General features: G+C 46.4%; 1 protein-coding gene across 4 annotated transcripts in view; it reads right to left on the bottom strand.

The window, feature by feature from the left end:
• EPS8L1 (EPS8 like 1) overlaps window positions 1–20,761 on the bottom strand; it is a 51,904-nt gene that overhangs the window by 27,605 nt on the left and 3,538 nt on the right. Inside the window, exons 2-9 of one of the 4 annotated variants that reach the window (XM_053261172.1) lie at window positions 17,611–17,714; window positions 8,739–8,791; window positions 6,454–6,494; window positions 4,595–4,653; window positions 3,423–3,584; window positions 3,125–3,274; window positions 2,866–2,948; window positions 1,268–1,401 (exon numbers count right to left, since the gene is read on the bottom strand). In XM_053261172.1, the coding sequence (XP_053117147.1) occupies window positions 1,268–1,401; window positions 2,866–2,948; window positions 3,125–3,274; window positions 3,423–3,584; window positions 4,595–4,653; window positions 6,454–6,494; window positions 8,739–8,755 (646 nt within the window). In that variant the 5' untranslated portion in view covers window positions 8,756–8,791; window positions 17,611–17,714. Of the gene's footprint in view, window positions 1–1,267; window positions 1,402–2,865; window positions 2,949–3,124; window positions 3,275–3,422; window positions 3,585–4,594; window positions 4,654–6,453; window positions 6,495–8,738; window positions 8,864–12,515; window positions 12,560–13,238; window positions 13,287–17,610; window positions 17,715–20,761 lie in introns of those variants that run through there. The other 3 variants (XM_053261173.1, XM_053261174.1, XM_053261175.1) reach the window with 3 other exon arrangements.

The raw sequence follows: 20,761 nt of genomic DNA, 5'->3' as shown, positions 1-20,761 counted from the left end.
GCCACACGTACCTATGCATGTTTACACAAAAGTAGCTCTCCGTTCAATTAAGATACAAAGCTAGCCAGCTTTAATGAACATATTGCTATGCTGCCTCAGTTGCCCCGAGTGGTGAAAAATCCGGGAGGTTTGGATTCTGGTTTCCTTGGGAAGGAGAGTCACTGCAGGCTTATGGTGTCCTTGTAATGTCTGGTTTATGTACACAAGTTGAGCACTGGATGAAATAACAAGTCATTCTTAGAAGTCAGCAGCAGGTTACAGCAGAGGGACCCAAACTCTGCATCCTGAGCTGTGGAAGCGCTCTGTGTCAGCGAAATTCCAGTGGCAGACTGGAATTCCATGCTTCGATCTGGCACTAGAAACTTGCTTGTTCTTTTGGACAATGGAGACACCCACCCCTTGCAGGGGAGGGGGAATGGTGGACCAAATGAGGGGGTCTTATTATATAAATCAAACAAATATAAATATAAATATTTAAATCAAATAAATAAAACAAAATCAAAATATAAATCAAATAAATATATCAAATAAATTATGGGCTTTGGTCAGTCCTGTGTGATTTTTGCCAGGCCCATCATGGTGTCACTCATTCAGAATAGTCAGAGTCATTAGCAAAACATCTTCTGGACCCCTTTGCCCATTATTTAGAGATCAACTGACAGAAGAACTGCCAGTCGGCTAACAACCCCAAACTCACAACAGAAGCTGCTTTATACTCTTGCCCCACTGGCCCAACCAATCCAGAATGGTTTATTCTGACTGGCCGTGGTTCTCTAGGGTGAGATCCATTTAACCGGAGAGGCCAGAGGACTGCAGTGAGGACCTTCTTCATGCCAAATATGTGCTCTGCCAGTGAGCCAAACAGAGCTTACTCCTATACATGGGCAGACCAAGGCGCTTTGCTCCTGAGGTGAGGGACAATCTGGCAGGAGCTCAGCATTCTCAGGCCCTGTTGTCGAAGCAGTGGGGGCAGCCCGTGAGGACTCTCAGACGATGCCAAGCCAGGCAGTGCCAGGCCAGCTTGTGGGGTGGAGGAAAGAAGAGGTGGACCCCATCAGGGTGAGGAGCGGAAAACAAACAGCATTCCCTAGTGGGCTGAGGGTGACGAAGGGCGGTGACAGAATTCAGGCCCCTAGGATGGTGCTGGTAGTGATGGGAAGCTGTAGGTGGTGGGAACCCATGCCTGAGGTGACTGCCTCACCTTGCCTCATGGAAAGGTCGCCCCAGGGCTCCACAAGCATGCATAGCGCTGCAGCTAGGTTCTCACCATTCTCCATTTGCTTTCCAGTCAGGTCCAGTGCAGGTGTGATGACCTTTGTCCTGGAAGGGACCTCCCTAGGGGACTGAGGAAGGGTCTCTTGAGCCTTTTCTGTCTGATTGCCAAGCCAGTCCTGGGTAGCTCTGTGAAGAAGAGGGAAAGCAAGAAGCATGAGGTAAAAGGGAAGAACTCTCACCTGGACAGGCGATACAGCCTCCCCTTGGCTTATCCCCTCATGAACCCCTGCTGTAACTCTAACCCCACGCCACTCACCCAGACAGCACAAAAAGCCTGGTTCCCACAACCCCCAAAGAAGCCATTTATTTATTTGGCCGCCCGACAGGCAGAAATACGACAGGTGAAGCACTGAAGATAAAGCAAGCGGAGAAAGCTTCACCTGCTTGGTTTAATATCTGCACATTGGGATACTGGCAAGGCCAGTAAAAAAATGAAAAAGTTGGCAACCCTCCTCCAGGATGAAAGGCCACTCCCTAAGCCAGGGAACCTTGAGGTTCCACAGCCCTATAACCTGCCATGAGCCCTTGTGATCGAGTAAGATACTAAGGCTAATCAAATAAACTACCTAGACCCCACCCAGCTTTGCCACCTTCCATACAGCTCAATAATATTGCCTCCTAGCCATAACCTAACTTTCACTACAAGGCTGCTTCGCAATCCCTCCCCACCATCCACACCACCATCTATCTTTCCCCTACTGAGGCCCAAACTAAACGTTCTGTGCACACATGCGTACTTCAACCATCCAACAGTTGCTTTTCTGAGGGGAAAGGAGCTTTGGGAGGGGGAAATGTGCAGCAGACAAGCAGTGTGTGGAAGGGGGTTTAACGCGTTCTCTGCCTTGCTTATTGCTGCAGTTCTCCCCAGCCACTTTCCCTCACCCCCGTGGTGTCCCAGAAGCACACTGGGGAGGGGAGGAGGGGCTTGCAGTGCAAAAGCAGCAGCAGTTGGACGCTCCCCTTCCACTTGTCCCCTGAAAGGTGCTCTCTTTCGTAGCCTGCGCCTCTCTAGAAAAAAGCAACATTTGAGGTAGGTAGGTAGATAGGTAGGTAGGTAGGTAGGTAGGTAGGGTGAGTGTGTGTGTGTGAGAGAGAGAGACTTAGAGAGAGAGAGAGAGAGAGAGAGATTTTGAGAGAGAGAGGGTGGGTGGGTGGAAGGCATAGCTATAACTGAACACAGGTGGGGGAACAAATGTCCCTGGGCCCCTGAGGGAGAGAAGCTCAGCTGGGTGGCAGCTTCCTCTTTGCTCTTCAATTGTTGATGTTATATGAATATATGAGCTGATTGTCATATGTAAACAATATTTCTGAGCCAGAGGAATGAGTGTGTGTGTGTGTATATATATATATACACACCATCAACCCTCTCTATTGACTTTCCAGTATGCAGCTAAGATTTGGCATTTTAGGTGAGTCTTTTTGGGTCATTTCCTTTGGACTTTGGGATTATTTTATGCTTTATTTTGTTTTGAACTGATCGACATTTTAAATTCTGTCACTGGAAGCTGCCTCATGAGTGTTCCCTCAAGAAAATGCAGATATCTTAAACTTCCTCTCCCTTCCCTTTGATTCCACAAGGTCTCTATTTACCGGAGTGCCTCTTTCCGCTGGGCATTTCCCCCTGACTTGAAGTCCAGAAGTGCGCTGTTAATGTCCTTCCGGATCAGTTCAGCCTGGAGAAAAAGCAGGTCAAAAGCATGGCAAAGATGGGCAGAATTCTCCTCTCCTACCTCACACGCATACAAAAGGTGTTAGATAAGATATCTGCAATGGACAGAGTGTTAGATTCACGTATTCCCTTGGGATCTTTTTCCAGCTTTCTCTGTGGATTAATGATCAATTTTCTTACCCCAATATTATCACACTCAAATAAGTGGATGTCTGGTTTGAGCTGATCAGGGTCCTGACACACAAGTAGCAGCAGAGGTCGGGATCGTGTCTCGGGTCGAACCGCTTCACAACGAGCCACAGCTGCCAATCCGTAATTCTCCAGCTCCTCCTAGAGGGGACGACAAAGTCACCAAGTGCCACACTGGAGAGCCCATATAGAACTCTCTCCAAAGAAGAATATTGGAATGCAGGACTCCAACTAAACATCTCCTAACCCCCTTTGGCCACCCAACATCAAAGCCATTGGTGGTCTCCACCTTTGAGTCTACGTCGAAGAGCTTGATGGCCGATCCATTGACCTGGAGCAGCATCTCCTGAGCCCAGATTTTTCCTTGGGCATCCATAATGGACAGTTTCCTTGTGGCATCCTCCACAGATGCCAAGTCATCCTCTTCCCCAATGGCGAAAGTCACCAGATGCTGGAAGACCCAGAAGTGAGAGAAGCATGAGCAAAAACCATGCACATGACTAAAACCCTTAATTAGTTCATTTAACTGGTTTTCAGACTATGCACTGGGGAACCTTGAAAGCTCATCAAGGTCTATTCAATAAGAAAATCAGTCATGGTGAACAAACGTCCCTGGAAATCAGGTTACTTATCACTACTGATCTTCCTTTGCAATATGCAGCCACAGGAGAGTTGTATGAAAGGAAGAGAGACAGAGTCATGCAGGCCTAGCTAATGTCCCACATGAACTAAATGAGCACTCTAGAATATTCAGACTGGTGGGGCAGGAGCCAAAACTTGGTTAAATTAAATTTATTTATTTATTACATTTCTATCCCACTTTTCTTCCATGGTGGAACTCAAGGTGGCATACATGGGGTTTCCAGGCTGTCTCCCATCCAGACATTGGCCAGATTTAGACCTGCTTAGCTTCATCAAGTTGGCTGCATCACATACCCTCAGACCATATCCTGGGCCAGCCTAAGACGTTGCCACATCACCACTCATCTTAGTTTTTTAGGGATTGTTTCTTTGAGAGAGGATATGTAGCGAATGGGACTGGGATTGGGATAAACCACCTTGGGATTGTTTTTAATGAAAGGCGGTATATAAATTTAACAATAAAATAAATAAATAAATAAATAAATAAATAAATAAATAAATGTATGAATTTTTAAAAAAGTAAAAGTGGTCCCCATGCTGTAAGTTGGGGCTTAACATGAGTCTAAGATCTGAGGAAAAGGGACTTCTGTTCTAGACTGCTTCCCAGAATCCACTGCAAGACAGAGAGTTTCCACATTAGACATGCAGGACCACCCCCCACCACCACCACCCCTATCTCCTTCTCTTGCACAAGATATCACCCCTTCTACTCTAATTCACTGTCCATGTTTTCCAGCTCCTCAGTCAGGGAATCCATCAGTCCTGGCTCATGCCTCTAATTTAATACACCCCAGATTCAAATTTTGGAGAAAGACCTACTTTGACAGCATACTGGGAGACATCAGCCATGATGACATGGGAATATTTCTTCCTTTGCTCTGCAAAAACAGATCATAAAACACATTAAACAAGTAAGAAATGCTTTGGAAGGTTGACTTGAGGCTGCAGATTAGACCATAACGTTTGGTGGTGTTATGTTTGCAAAGAGCACATGGCATGAACTTAGAAAATGAAGAATTGCGAATTTTTCCTTTGCAGCAGGGTACAACGGAGTTACCCCGGCCTTTGTGGCTGCTGCCTGTTACTATTTGGAGCAGATGGGCAAGGTGCAGTGGACAAGGGGCACTGTGGCAAATCTAGACCCTTTCCTCTCTAAAGGGGTTGTCTTTGTGGACAGACAGAATACATACAGAGGCCACCTTCTTGGTGGCAGGGCTTCTCCCCCAATAGATAAATGCACACAAAGGAAAGCACATACAAAAATGTACATACTGATTCAGGACTGTCTAATATAAAGGACTTCATAATGCCACCTGGGGACCTATCCCTCTTAATAAAACGTGTCTTAAGGAGTTATTACCTCTCTCTAGGGCAGAGGGATGCAATTACTGCCTCTCCCTGGGGGAACCAGTTTAGCTTGTGAGGATTAACACAACCACACCCTTCTCCTTCCTTCTTGCAACTTCTTCACTGCCTCCTCCCTCCCTCCTCCCTCCCTCGCCTGCTACAAGCTCAGCCGTAAGTTTTGGGTTTTAAATCCCAGCACACTGAAATGTCCAGAGTTCCCTGAGCAGAAGAGGGGAGAGAAAGAAATTGCGTGGGTTGAAAGATCAATCAATTTCTCTGGTTTAATTTGTTGCAAAGGAGCAGAAGTTGGTTAGGACCGGGAGTGATTTAATCATGCGTAACTCTGTTTATAAATATCCTGACTTCTGAAAGAAAGCTCATGACACAGACCAACGTGCAAGGAGTGCAAGTTAGCCCTGCAGGTTCAGTTCTGACCCTGCCAAACTAATTTGTAGAACACTATAACTTATTGTTATGCAGTGCTATTATAAGCCCCACCGCCTGTTGAGATCATCTATAGAGGTTTTCCTGCAGTTTCTGCCAACTCATTTGGCGGCTACTCAGGAACGGGGCCTTCTCTGTTGCTGCCCCTGGACTTTGGAATGCGCTCCCTGTTGAAATAAGAGTCTCTCCATCTCTGGCAACTTTTTAAAAGGCACTGAAGACACATTTATTCACCCAGGCTTTTAATTAGATTTATGGTTTAAAAATTTAGTGCTGGTTTTGAATGATTTTAATGTTAATGTTTTTAATGTTTTAATGATTTTGTTTAATTGATTTCATTTTGATTTTAACTGTTAATTGATTTTAATTGTTTTTATTTGTTGTAAACCGCCCAGCCACTGGTAGCCACTGGAGGACTGGTATATAAATCCAATACATAAATACATAATAAATTATTATACTTCGTGTTTTTCAGAATTCTCCATGTTACAAAGTTAGGTCCCTGTCCTCAAGGAGCTTACAGTCTAAATTTAGATGGTGCGGAAGGCTACAAAGGAAGGGGAAATGAAGAGAAGGGAAGGTGAGACAAAGGGATGGATGTGACGAAACTCAGGCATAATTGGGGGGATGAAGATTAAGGAGGCGTCTTCACAGAAAACGCAAGGAAGAGGGAAAGGGACCCTTCATGCGGACACATCCAGAGCAGGGGTGCCAGGCATAAGAAGCAGCAAGAGAGGTAAGAGGAGAGTCGTTCATGAGAGCAACAGGGCTAAGGATGGCAGAACTGTGTAGGCCTGGAGTGCAGTTTTGAAGCTTACCTCCACCACTTACACCACTTACTCTTACTCCATCACTTACTCCACTACCCTGTGCACCAAAACACTTACCATAGATGGCTCTGGCACTGGGTTTGAAGCCACTCCCGAGGCTAGGAAACAAAATGAACAAGCCAGCCAACAATCAGAGAGAGAGAATAAATTTCCAGGCAGTCACCCCATTATCTCAAATTTGCTAGGCCCCTTGAGAATTGAGGAACAGCCGCATATCCTTAATCTTAACATCCTGCTGTAATCCACACGGCCCCACATGCCATCCAGAGAAACTAGCATTAATTTATGCTATTTATTTATATTTTTATATACCACTCTTCATCCTAAGACCCCAGGGCAGTTAGCAAGATAAAAACAACAACAAAAAAACCATAAATATAAACACAGACAAATACAGCTAAAGGTTTAAAAAGAGCAAAGGAGAGCTCATGGGACAAAGAACGGCCGAACTGGCTGGTTCTGGATGGATGGGAGGCTGGAGGGGGAACCTCCATCATCTTGTAGAAATGCCCGCCCCCCCCCGTGGGTAAGTTTTTAAAAAATTGTTTAATTTTTTTTTAAGCTGCCAAACCTCCCCAGACCAAACAGGGGGTGGGGGTGGGTGGGTTTGAGGGGGTGCCGGACCGAACTGTTCCGGTCCGGGTCCAGTTCGGACTCGAACTGGACCAGCCGGTTCCATGCACACCGCTAACTCCTTATTCTCTTCCCTTCAGAGGGTGGGCCCTGGAGATTGCCACCACCACACAAAGGCTGCGGCCTCCATAATTAGCAGTGGGCCCTTCTGAGGACCCAGTAATACTGACCCACCAAATGTGTATTAGGTGCTGTACACAAGGGTGCAGGCAGAGGGAAAACTGGAGGAGAAACTCACTTAAATTGTTGAGGGGAAGAGAAAAGACACTTGTGGGGGAGGGGGGAAATATGTTTTGAGGACTGAAGAAATGGGTTATTGGGTTGGAGAGGAATTCCTCAAATACTTGGGTGGCAGAGGGATACCCCTGTACAGTACCCCTGGCTGTACTGAAATGGCATTTTCTCTTTTTGAGAGTTTTTACAGTGTTCAGTGGGTGCCAGAACAAATGCTGCCACTGAAGAGAGTTGCCGACTCCCTTCCCACGTCGCCAAAAGAGAAATATGGCTTGGTAGTTGTAGGGGTGTGTGTGTGTGTGCCTGCCTTATTGCTAGTGAAGTTTTTTAAATCTAAACAAAATGAACAATATGAAGGTGTTTGGAGATGCCTGGGTTTGAAAAAGGAGTAACAAAGAATATTTATTACATTTTCATCCCTCCTCTCTCACAAGAAATTCAGGGCAGTAACCTAGTAAACCCACACTCCCCCGCAACCCGCCGCCCATGTCATGCAGTGGCAAGGATACCTCAAGAAGTGATTACTAAGGGGAGGGAAATCTGAATACAAAATAAACACTGTGGGCCAGAAACCCTGTCCTAATAGGACCCTAACAAGGCATCCGGCCAAAATATGCCAGAAGCAATAATAATGTACTGATGATTAATGGTTTCAAAAACTGGAGAAGAGTGTTGGATTCACTCCGAGAGCATGAAAAGGTTTTATCATCAAATATGGGAAGGCTGTGGGTCTGAGCCAGGCCTTGTGAGCCCGGAGCTTTTGAGCACCTAGCACCTCCCCTGATTCTTGGCCTTCTTCATTTTATCTTCAGAACAACCCTATGAGGTCGGTTAGGCTAAATGTGACTGGTCCAAGGTCACCAAGCAGAGATTTAAACCTAGGTGTCCTCCTCAGTCCTAGCCAGACACTGTAATGAAAAAGCTGCCAGTTGAGTAGTAAGCAATCATAAGACCCTTGTCAAATCTCAAGAGTGTGTGCAGGGAGGTATTTGAGCAAGATTCCTAGTCACGGATCAGAAGGCAAGACTTTAGTGTCCTACACTACCTTCCATCTCTTCTCACAATAGAGGCAGAACAAGTGATACACAATAGCTAAAGATACAGAATGTGCTTCACATACATCAATCTACACCAGGCCTGCTCAACTCCCCCCATCCCGTTTTTGGACTACAACTCCCATAATCCCTAGCCAGTGGCCAATAGCCAGGGATTGTGGGAGTTGTAGGCCAACATCTGCAGGAGGACCGAAGTTGAGTAGCCCTGATCTACACAGTCTGTACAATTTAATTTTCTTCAGCGCAGAATTGGAGTTACCTTAGTGGAGAGCTTTGATCTATTTTTAACACACACACTGCTGTTGATAGTGGGTGTTACAGAATAAGTGTATTTTGCAAAGGGATTTCAATGGGGGAAAGGGGAAGGCTGGCTCACCGTGGTTAGATTTCTAAACATACACACGTGTGACACTCTCTTACCTTCCTGAATCACTCATGGTAGCAGCAGCCCAACTTGAGAGTCAGAACTCAATCTGGTAAGTTTAAGAGAAGACAATTACCTAAACAATGTTATTGGCACATTGAAACTTAAGATGCATGCTATAAGGAAGGTGGGAAACTCCAGCCTTAAAGAACCGAGATTTCATTATTTCCACAAACCAATTCTTGTCTTCTCTAACTCCTAATTGCACCAGGAATCCTGGCTCACAGTCCTTCTCCTACTATGCCACCCTTTCCTCGGGAACTCGGGAGACCTTGCTCCTATTATCTTTCCTTCCAGGGCAGCCCTTTCATGGGGCAAGGTGAGGCAGTCGCCTCTGGTGGCAGATTATTGGGGCACCAACAGGGCTGAAAGATGCCCTCCACCACTGCTATTGGAGCAGCTCTTTGGGACCGATCTGCCCCCGCACATGTTGCGCCTCTCCTCACACTCATTGCAAAGCTTGCAAGAAGCATGAGGAGAGCAGAGGCAGCTGGTAGCAACCTTTCCTGCGGCTTATGCACTTTCAAAGCATGCAAGGGTTGGTTCTGAAAGAGGGCTTTCACCAACTAGGAAAGGCATTTTGCACCTTGCCTCAGATGCTGCAATACCTTGCAACATCTGAGGCAAACTGCCTTGCCTGCTTCCTTCGGGGTGCTTTCCAGATTACACCCTGCAATGGGGTCATGGCATATCTCTGATGTGTGTATCTTCCGCACTTCCTGTGTTGTGACACCGCAGCCCCTACGCTGACAACAGGATGCCGTTCATATTTGCAATGCCTTGTTTCGAATTTAATCGCTGCAATATAGTGCTATAACACTGTATATCCAGCGTTAAAAAGTTGCTGTTTTTTCAGGTTGTTAGTTTTTGTGATACTGCTCCCCCTGCTGGGTGCTTTGCTATTTATGTTTTGAATCGATTTGTCTGAACAGAAGCGTTTTGCTGCTGTTGAGTGCCTAACCTGGAAAGTGCCCCGGACAGTCACTCAGTGTTATCCCCACCCCACCCCGACCACAACAAATAAACCCAGGAATCCTGGGTCCTGTTGCTTCCTTAATCCATTAGACAATCACAATTGTACTGGTTAAAAAATACAGTAAATGGGAACATGCTTCCTCCTCCTCCTCAATTAGCAAGCTGTGAAGATAGGACTGCGGTTAATAGCTATTTTGAATTATTTACACAACAAGGGTGTGAGATGAGATCTTGCATATATGGAAATGGAAAGAAAATCAGTCCACGAGCTCCCACTCCCTTTCTCAAGCGTTCTGTGGCATCTCTTGCCCATTGCCACACCCGTTGCATTTCACCTGGCATGGCTGTGTGTTTATTGAAGGCGGGATTCCTCCTTCTATGCTTGGCTGGCTGAGTGTCTCTAAGTCCTGGAGCTGAGCCCACATTCCATTCTCTCACCACTTTGTGAGAGAGGAAACCACATAAGAGGTAAGGCAAGGGACCCACTGGCTAAAGCAGAGGTTGTGGAGTGTGTGTAGCCATTGCAGGGGAGAAACTGGGGCCATCTCTTTCTGGCCTTTGCTCATATACTGGCCACTGATTGGCCTGCAATGATCAGTTGAGTCCAGATCACATCAGTTGCTGCAGGTGCTGGAAGAAATGAAGTCAATATTGACTCAAGCTCGCGATGCCATGATTTGCCGCTTTGCTTGTGTGTTTGGTTTAAAGAACTGGGAGGAGAAAGACCATTGCTTCAGTCCCTTCCTTTCTCCTCCCCCCACCTCCCCTTAAGTTAGATGTGCTTCCAGCAGGGTTGCCCATTTCTGAGTAAAGATCATCAAGTAAGTGATCCTTGCAAGCATGAGCCATCTATGAAGTGTCAGAAGCAAAGTTCTAGGCCAAAGGATATGAATGGTGGTGGTGGTGTGCTTACTCACATTTATATTCCACCCTTCCTCCAAGGAGCTCAGGGCAAAAGTGCCCTTTCAGCCTCACAACCACCCTATGAGGACAGCATGATATGACTCAAGGTTGCCCAGTGAGCTCCATGGCAGAGTGTGTCAGCCCTCCACGCTCCTAATCCAGCTCTCCAGGCCTTGCACCACACGGGCAATGCCTTTCGTAGGCAAGTGATAGCCCTCAGTACCTCTCTTTGGAGGAATTAGGCACTGCCGATATACTCTATGGGGATCTAAAGTCACTCTGCACAAGGAACTTGGCTCCTAAGCTCCCCTTCCTGAGGCATTCATTCATTTCAAGCACCCACACCCTACCTTTTGACCCAAATGGCCATAACAACACATCATAACAACACATGCTTCAACTGTTGCTCCCGATTTCCTAGTTTTTGGTCAATCACTCTCCCCCTTTGCCTTTGGGGATGTCTTATTAGAACCTTGTTAGTGCAAACTGCTATGGTTGCCCTTCAGAGTTCAGCCCTCACCCGAGGGTTCTAGTAGCCCGATCTCTGAGAAGAGAGAGGGACATGTCTTGGCTGTAGTTTGCTGCATGCACATGCGTGCGTATGAATACTAAAGCACCTTTGCAGGACACGTCTTTCCATTTCACTTTAATATGGCCATTTCAGCCTGGGTGTTGTGCTGAGACAGGGAGTTTAGAAAGGAAATTTCAGGTATTGATCTATGGTATAAAATCTGGGGTGTTGCCAGAACAATCCCTGTTCTAATCCATGGAATGTTCGGAGAAAGCATGCAACAATAATGAAATCAAAGACCTAAATACATTCAGCTACTAAGAGCATAAAACCACTAATTCACAGCCTTTAAAAAAGGCATTAAAATACCATTAATTTGCCTAAAACCCTGCCGAAACAATGGCTTAAGACTTACTTAAGTCTTCCCTGTGCAAAGCAGAGGTATACCCCAGATACCACAGCAGTTTATTTATTTAAAATATTTATTTATTTAAAATATTTCTATACTGCCCCAAACCTGCATCTCTGGGCGGTTAGTTGCATCCCTGGGCAGTTGCCAATACCTTGGGGAAAGGTGTGCACGCGCACATACATGTGCACACACACACCCCTCTACATCAAATCATGTTTCCTGAGGAGGTGGTCTTGTCCCCAAATCCCAGAAATGTGAGGCTGACTGTGGACACCCAGGCAATGAAATGCACTCTGCAGCTGCTCAGAGGGTGTCTTGTTACTACACAACCAGGCCCAGGGATGAGTGAGGCCTGTTCCCTAATGCAGCTGATGAAGGAAGTTTGCCTCCTCAAAAATACCTATCCATCTCCTGTCTTACACAAGTCAGGAATCTTCCTGCTTTGAACTAACGACTTTGAAAACTGTGGGCTTGTTTTAGATCCCAGAAACAATTGGGCGAGCGTGTCAGCAAAAGGGCAAAATAAGCACCATGAAGGGATTTGTGGCGGCGGCAGCTGACAAACACAAAAAGCCTTTCTGGAAAAAATATCTAATACATGCAGACCTTCCACAAAAGATTTCTCTCAAGTTACCTCAAGAGTCCCAGCTCCAAACTCCTTTTGCTGCAGCCCCAAAGATATATTTTGAACCCACCCCTGTGACTCCCAGCATGCTCTCTGTTCTTAACCAATAATTTCTCAGACCCACTTAGAGGAACCTTTTTTGTAACCCAGTGGCCTCCCAATTTTAAGCCAAGAGTCTGGGTTTCCATTGCCTCCTAATCTCCCAATACTGTAAACTCCTAGAGAAACATTGAGTTCTGCCTTGTATTCCCCACACACGTATCAAAATCCACCACATCCCTCAAAGAACCCAGGAGTCCTAGCTCCCAAATGCTCTTGTTCTGCTCCACCAAGTCTGCCCCTCCTACCAGAGATTCAGGACTAAGTCCCTCAGGGGTACGGACTTCTTCAACCTCACCTTCCATTCCAAAGAACCCAGAGGTCCTGCCTCCTAAGATCCCATCATAGATTTAGACTTACTTACTTACTGGGTAATCCTAGAGAGTCCTCGGCTGCTGCTCAGCTCCTACCATCGCTCCTTGGGACACTGAGCAACTGGCATCCGGCTTGACAAGCAGAAATTAGAAGCTACCTGCGTGGCTTGTGACTTACTTGTCTCTGTACAGGTGAGCCTGCCAGCTGAACCACACCCCTCACATACCTGGGCAGGTAGCAGTAGCTCAGTTATTATAGTTCTCACTCACACACACAGAGAAAAGATTTACTTACTTGAAACGAAACTCAAGCCAGGGGGAAAAATGTGTCTGAGCTGTTTGCAAAGGCAGCAGGGCCCAGCTGGATAAAAATAAGAGGAAACAAGAGCCTCTTATAGTGCCAGATTTAGGCACAAGCTAAGTAGGCTACAGCTGAAGACCTCACATTATGAGGGGGCCTCTGAATACCGGGGGGTGTGGGGGGGAGGAGACAGAGAATAATTTTCAAGTTTTACATGAGTGGTTGAAAAAATGAGGGAGAAAGCGAGGGGGAAAAGACTATTCCTTTTATTCCAATACGACAAAGATATATGCATATTGCTACAGTTATTTATCATATTGAGTTTATAAATCTGTGCAGAAATAACTGTAAACTACCTGATCCGGTGCAGACCATCTGCGCCCCTAGTTCTCCGTGTCATTTCCCCCACTCGCTTCAGCTGTTCTGCACTTGGCTTTCCTTTCCTTAGGAAAAGAGAGCTGGTCTTGTGGTAGCAAGCATGACTTGTCCCCTTAGCTAAGCAGAGTCCGCCTTGGCTGCATACAAAAGGGAGACTAGATGTGTGAGCACTAAGATATTCCCCTCAGGGGATGGAGCCACTCTGGGAAGAGCAGATGGTTTCAAGTTCCCTCTCTGGCTTCTCCAAGATAGGGCTGAAAGAGACTCCTGCAGGGGCGTAGCAAAGTTGGAGGGGGCCCAGAGACAAGATTGTAAAATGGGCCCCTCGCTGATATACACACACAAACACACTTCACAATAGATCGTGCACTCACACTCACATCCCCATAATGAATACGGTGAATATCTAGTTCACACTGAATCTAGTTTTTTTTACTCTCTGCTCCTGCCGATCTCCAAGAGACTCAACATAATTTATAGGGGGTACAACATGGGTGGGTGGGGAGTCATGTGATGTGCCTCTGGGGGCCCTTTGAGGCAGTGGGGCCCCAAGACAACTGCCTCCCCTTGCCTAATGGTAGCTACACCCCTGGACTCCTGCCTGCAACCTTGGAGAAGCCGCTGCCAGTCTGTGAAGACAATACTGAGATAGATAGACCAATGGTCTGATTCAGTATATTTATGTATGCATGTATGTATGTATGTAATACATTTCTATGCCGCCCCAAACCAAAGTCTCGGGGCGGTTCTCAATAATAAAACAATACAAAAACACAAAACATTAAAACCAATTAAAATGCCAAAAAGCAGCCTAAAAACAAAAACAATTTACAGTATTTAAAATTTTAAAAGTTAAAAGGTTAAAAGGCCTGGTTAAAAAGATGAGTCTTCAGAGCTCTTTTAAAAACCACTAGGGATGGGGAGAGTCTTATGTCAGCGGGAAGCGCATTCCAAAGTCTCGGAGCAACAACTGAGAAGGCCCGTCCCTGAGTGGTCACCAACCGACTTGAAGGTAGCCAGAGACGGGCCTCCCCTGACGAACGCAGTGGACGATGGGGATCGTGCAGAAGAAGACGTTCTCTTAAATACCGTGGGCCTAAGCCGTTTAGGGCTTTATAGGTTATAACCAGCACTTTGTATTTTGTCCGGAAACCTATTGGCAGCCAGTGTAACTCCTGTAATATAGGAGTAATATGGTCTCTTCTAGATGTCCCGGAGACCAACCTGGCCGCCACATTCTGTACTAATTGTAGTTTCCGGACTACATACAAAGGCAGCCCCACAAAGAGCGCATTGCAGTAATCAAGTCTCGAGGTTACCAGCAAATGTACTACTGTTCTGAGGGCATCAATCTCAAGAAACGGATGCAGCTGGCGTATCAACCAAAGCTGATAAAAAGCACTTCAGGCCACTGCCTCAACCTGAGAAACCAGGGAGAGGCGTGAATCCAGAAGCACTCCCAGACTACGTTCCTGTTCCTTCTGAGGAAGTGTGACCCCATCTAGAACAGGCAGGTCAATATTGTTTCCCAAGTAACGACCCTGCACAACAAGTACTTCTGTCTTGTCTGGATTCAATCTCAGTTTGTTATCCCTCATCCAGTGCATTACTGCCTGTATACGGCAGCTTGCTATGTTCCTATGTTCCCTCCCTGCCTGCCGGTGGTGGTTTCCCTCGCTGGCCACAGCCAGCAATTTCCTTCCCCAGTGGCCGGGCTGCGGGAGCTTTCTCTCCTCACCAGCTGGTGGCGCTTTCCCTCCCTTCCAGCCTGCCGCAGCCGCCATTTTCTCCCTGTCCCTGTCCCACAGGTAGCTGCTCACAAACTCCCGCGAGAGCTGCCACACATGGGCTTAGTGAAGGGTAAGTTTAGGAGAATTATATCTATAGTTTGCATTCAAGTTTTATTAGATCAGGGCCCAGTTTAGACCAAGGCCCTCCATTGTACAGGCAGCATTTGCCTCTTTAGACAAACACTATGGTAACCGTCAGCAGTGTGACGAGGGGTGGGCTTGGGAGGTAAGTGACATGCCAGGGCAGAACTTCCAACCCAATTTGTAATGTTATGGGGCCTTTTAAGACTGACATACCCTGGCTTAGGGTCTCAGCATGTCATGATCCAACCTTGGTCTTTTCTATACACCACAACATTCTGTGATGGAAAGCATCTCTGTGGAGTTAATTAGCATGCAACTTCCATTTATTTATATTAAAATCTATAAGTCGCTTGTCACCTGCAAGGGCTCCCAAAGTGGTATACAATATTTAAACTCAATACATGTATGTTAACAATTAAGTAGCAGGAAAACAAGCAAAACACCACCACAGAGCCAAACAGCTTCCTTCAGGTCAAGGCAAATAAGTTAGCTATCAGAACAAGACTGTCTTTACCAACAAACAAGGGTGGGGCTGGTTGAGCCTCTCTGGAACTCTCTCTCCCAAGACTGGGTGCCACAACAGAGAAGATCCTGTCCTGTTTACCCACCAGCTGCACCTCAGATGGTGGCGGAAGATGAAGCGGACAGATCCTTCGCCAAAGAGCACAATGAGTATGCAGGGACATACGGGGGTAGGTAGCCCTTTAAATACTCCAGATATTGATCTGGGGGAGTGGAATGGGGTCTGGTGGAATCAAGACTGGTACAGCAGACAGACAGGACCTCTGAGTTCTTAGAGAATGGTGTGGTGCCCAATAGGTTATTGCAGGAGAAACAGAGAGTCAGGAATTGTGAGCAGCCCCTTGGAGGCAAGTGGGGTCTATTGTGTCCAGGCTATGGGGTTTGGCCTCCCATGTTTATTCCACTAAACTGTCTAGAAGTCCACCTGTAGAGTTTCTTTAGGAATCCCAGTACTCCCTCGTCTCCACTGCAAGCACCTTTGAACTGAACTCGCTCAAAACCTCATTCCCATAAAAAAGTCCTCTCTCAAGCCAGAGCCTTTTTATAGCTCAGTTTTTTCCCCAAACACAGGCAATAAACCTTCATTTGCATGTAGCATCATATGATCTCGTAACCCGTTGCCTTCTTTAGATCATGTGATCAGCCTTGCTTGCTTAAGGCAGCTAAAGGGATTGGTCCTGTGTGCAACCTTGCTGGGCACTTCCTAGCCTAGCCCATGTTTGTTAAATCAATGTGCCAGGCATGTGTGGCTGTATACAGTTGTTGATAGGTACAAAAATTAGAAAGCTAACCTTCTAGCCCTGTGATCTCTGGGGTGAAGGGCCCTATTGATCTCCAGTGTCAGGGGAGGCTCTCTGTAAGAGTCTCCCCTACCTCTAGTTCTCGTGCACAAAAAAGGCAACAGCTAGTTGCCTGAAACCTCTGCCTAGGTAATATGAACTTGGGCACTGATATTTAAGTGGTAAAAGATTACTCTCCAACCTTGCTTTGCATGGCGCTAGGACCCAAGCAGGAGCGACAGCCGCTCAGGTGTGTCCTTCCTCATCCATCCAGTTTCAGGTGTCAATAAAACAGGCAATTAAAAAAAAATGTATCGGAGAACAATCATGCCACGCACTCTCACTGTTCATTACCCAACACGGCAGCACAACCACTCCTGGGCTGGGCTCCCCATTTATACTTGGGTCTATTGTCTGATGCTGAGACACAGAGGTTGGGGCTGGGGAAATGGTGCATAAGTAGCCTTTTATCAGGTAATGTGATAGTTTTATAACTGCTTTCCTTGAAAACACAAAGAAATATTATGCAGGTTTAACTAAGGCTTTATTCAGAAGTAACTCCATTTTTTCTCCTTTTTTCTTCTGGCTCCACCCCCAACCCCACACTTTCTACAGTGTCCCAACTGGGGTAAATATCCAAACAACACAAAAGACATTACTACACATAATACAATGCATCCCTCCCTTCTGTAACAACCAAAATGGAACTGATTTAAAATTTAGTGACAAAGTCTTGAAGTCTTTTAGGTGGTCTCCTGTCCTATCACCCACACACTTCTCCCAAGTCTTGAGCTTCTGGCACGGGAGCTGTTTGTGATTTTTTCTCTGGTACCAAGGACTGTCCACCACTTTAATCAGCCTCATCTGTGAGGTCAAAACTGGAGGCAAGATCAAATTCCTCTCCAGTTCCTCTCTTGAGATCAAACTCCCTTTCCTCTTGTCTCATAGTATGCACGCTGGAAAGTCTTGAACTGTTCCATTCCTTTCCATCATCCAATATGACAAAATCTCCTGGGATTTCGATTATTTGTTTTTGGTCCAGAATATTGGGAACATCCCTTTCTCACTTTATAAGGCAACCGTTTTTGAACAAAGTCCCCCACCTGAAACATTAGCTGTTTCACACCCCATTTCTGATCTACGTACAATTTATATTTTTGTTGCTTCTCCCTTACCCGATCTGCAGGGTGAGAAGGCATGGAAGACCCTATCAGTTGGTGCCATTGGGTACGTTCGGTGGTAGCTTTGCGTCCTCTCAGCAGTTCAAATGGTGATTTTCCTGTAGTAGAATGAGGAGTAGTTTGATAAACAAATAAGTTGAATGCCAGGTCAGTCAATGCAAAAACATCTCTTATCCATGATGTAATTTTAATCATGTATATGCTGATGGGATCTGAGCTGTCAGTGACTGACCCAGAGAGGGATCTTCGCGTTGTGGACAGCTAATTGAAAGTGTCGACTCAATGTGCAGCAGCTGTGAAAAAGGCCAATTCCATGCTAGGGATCATTAGGAAGGGGATTGAAAATAAAACTACTAATATTATAATGCCCTTATACAAAACTGTGGTGCAGCCACACGGAGTACTGCGTACAATTCTGGTCAACATATCTAAAGGAGGACATTGTAGAACTAGAAAAGGTGCAGAAGAGGGCAACCAAGATGATCAAGGGACTAGATCACCTTCCTTATGAGGCAAGGCTACAATACCTGGGCTTTTTAGTTTAGAATAAAGATGAGTGCGGGGAGACATGATAGACAAAATCCGCAGCTTGGGGGTGCTTCTGGACCCAACACTGTCCTTGGAGGCACAGGTGGCAGCAGTGTGCACAGCGCCTTTTACCAACTACGGCTGGTACACCAGCTGCAACCCTACTTGGAGAAGTCAGACCTGACTTCAGTCACTCATGCATTGGTAACATCCAGATTGGACTACTGCAATGTGCTCTATGTGGGGCTGCCCTTGAAGACTGTTTGAAGCTTCAGCTGGTTCAGAATGCTGCCGCAAGGATGCTCGTAGATGCAAGTCGCTTCGTGAGTATTACACCCATCCTGCGTTGGCTTCATTGGCTACCGGTCCGCTTCTGGGCTAGATTCAAGGTGCTGGTATTGACCTTTAAAGCCCTACACAGCTTGGGGCCGGGGTACCTGTTGGACCACATTCACCATATTAATCTGCCAGGGCCCTCTGCTCATCATCTCAGGCCCTGCTCATGATCCCACCACTAACAGAGATCCGGTTGGCGGGGACTAGAGACAACGCCCTCCCTGAAGAGCTTTGCCATGCTCCCTCCCTCAGTGTTTTTAAAAAACATCTCAAAATGCACCTTTTGGGGGAAGCTTTTTAATGCTCCATTATTGTTTTGTTATATTTGGTAGATTCTTTAGTTTCTTTAGCTTTTTATAGTTTTCAGTTTTAATTTGAACCTAATAAGTGTGGTTTTTGATCTGACTTTTAAAAAAAGTTTAGTTAATTTTATTACTGTTGTTGTATCTGTGTCTATCTTATTACTGTGAGCTGCCCCAAGCAATGGTGCACTGGAGGGGTGGGGTATAAATATTTTAAATAAATAAATAAGATGTGGTGACAGCCAACAACCTGGATGGGGTTTGGATAACTTTATGGAGGAGAGGTCTATCAATGGCTACTAGTCTGAGGGCTATAGGCCACCTCCAGCCTCAGAGGCAGGATGCCTCTGAATACCAGTTGCAGGGGAGTAACAGCAGGAGAGAGGGCATGCTCTCAACTCCTGCCTGTAGGCTCCCAATGGCATCTGGTGGGCCACTGTGTGAAACAGGATGCTGGACTAGCTGGGCCTTGGGCCTGACCCAGCAGGGCTGTTCTTATGTTCTAATGACAGGGCCTTCTCTGTTGTTGCCCTCAGACTCTGGAATGCTTTCTCAGTGGCCATTCGCTACTCAGTCTCCATCACAGTTTTTAGAAAGCATGTGTAACTTTGGCTTTTTACCCAGGGTTTTATATGATTTTTCCTACTGCAAATGCTTTGTATGGTTATATTGTGCTTGTATTTTAAATCGTTTTAGTCAGATCAATGCTTTTATATTCTAGCTTAATATTTTAATTGTGTAATTTTTAGAGTCTTGTTTTAATTTTTCTGTGTAAACCACCTTGAGATTGTTTTAATGAAAGGCGGCATACAGATTTAACAAATAAATAAATTAAAAATAAATAAATAGCTATTGGCCTGTTTCAAAACTTCCCCTTTAAAGCAAGGTGATAGGGATGTGCACGGAACCAGGCGGGGTGGGTGGGTGGTTTGATGGCGGGGTGGGTGGGTGCTACTTTAAGAGTGAGGGAAGGTGCACTTATCCCTCCCTCCACTCTTCCCCAGCTGGCACTCCTTTTCCCCAAAGTTCATCGGGGGCAGCAGCATACCTCCCTGACCCCCATTGACTGCATACAACCAGAAGTATCCAATGCTCCTGTGTGCGTTGGCACGTGTGCATGGACATTGCGCCATCACTCGCATGTGCCCGCCATGTGCGCACGACGTGTATGCACCCGTGCTGGTCCATGCAGGCACATCAGATACTTCTGGTTGTATCCAGTAAACGGGGGCAACAGGGGTGGGCAGGCAGGTACACTGTCACCCCAATGAACTTTGGGAAAAAGGAGCACTGGAGGGGGAAGAGCTTTGGGAAGAATAAGTGCGCACGCACACACCCTGCTGCTGCCAGCAAACCGGCGGAACCAGCCGCCTTTTGAACCGGTTCCGTGCACATCCCTACAAGGTGATAGAACATGTGGTGTCTGTGCAGCTGCAAAGGGTCTTGGATCATAGGAATGATCTAGAGCTTTTTCATTCTGGCTTTCACCCTGGGTTTGGGACTGAAACTGCCTTGGTCACCCTGTTGATTCTGCTGGACCCCTAACCGGCATCAGTACCATCGGCCATGGTATCCCTCTGGACCGCCTCTCATGTATAGGGATTGGGGGTGGTGCATTGGAGTGGTTCCGGTCTATTCTTGGGGGTAGGTTCCAGAAGGTGGTGCTGGGGGACATTTGCTCAACTCCTTGGCCTCTGGCTTATGGGGTCCCACAAGGCTCAGCATTTTGCCCCATGCTGTTTAACATCTACAGGAGATTTAGACTGAAGTGTCATCAGTATGCAGATGATTCTTAGCTCTACCTTTCCCTGACATCAGCTCCTAGGGAAGCAGTGGATGTACTGAACCGGGGGCTGGATGTGGGTTAGCAAACTGAGCAGGGCCTATGATAGGGGGTGCAGGGAGTGCATCGTACCCAGGCCCCGGGGTCCAAAAGGGGGTATTAACTGTAACCTATATTACATGTTATTGCAACAGTT

This window comes from Hemicordylus capensis, chromosome 6 (genome assembly GCF_027244095.1).
Source record: "Hemicordylus capensis ecotype Gifberg chromosome 6, rHemCap1.1.pri, whole genome shotgun sequence".
Taxonomy (NCBI): domain Eukaryota; kingdom Metazoa; phylum Chordata; class Lepidosauria; order Squamata; family Cordylidae; genus Hemicordylus; species Hemicordylus capensis.
Note: the sequence above shows the minus strand (reverse complement) of the source record. Positions and strands in the feature narration are given on the sequence as shown.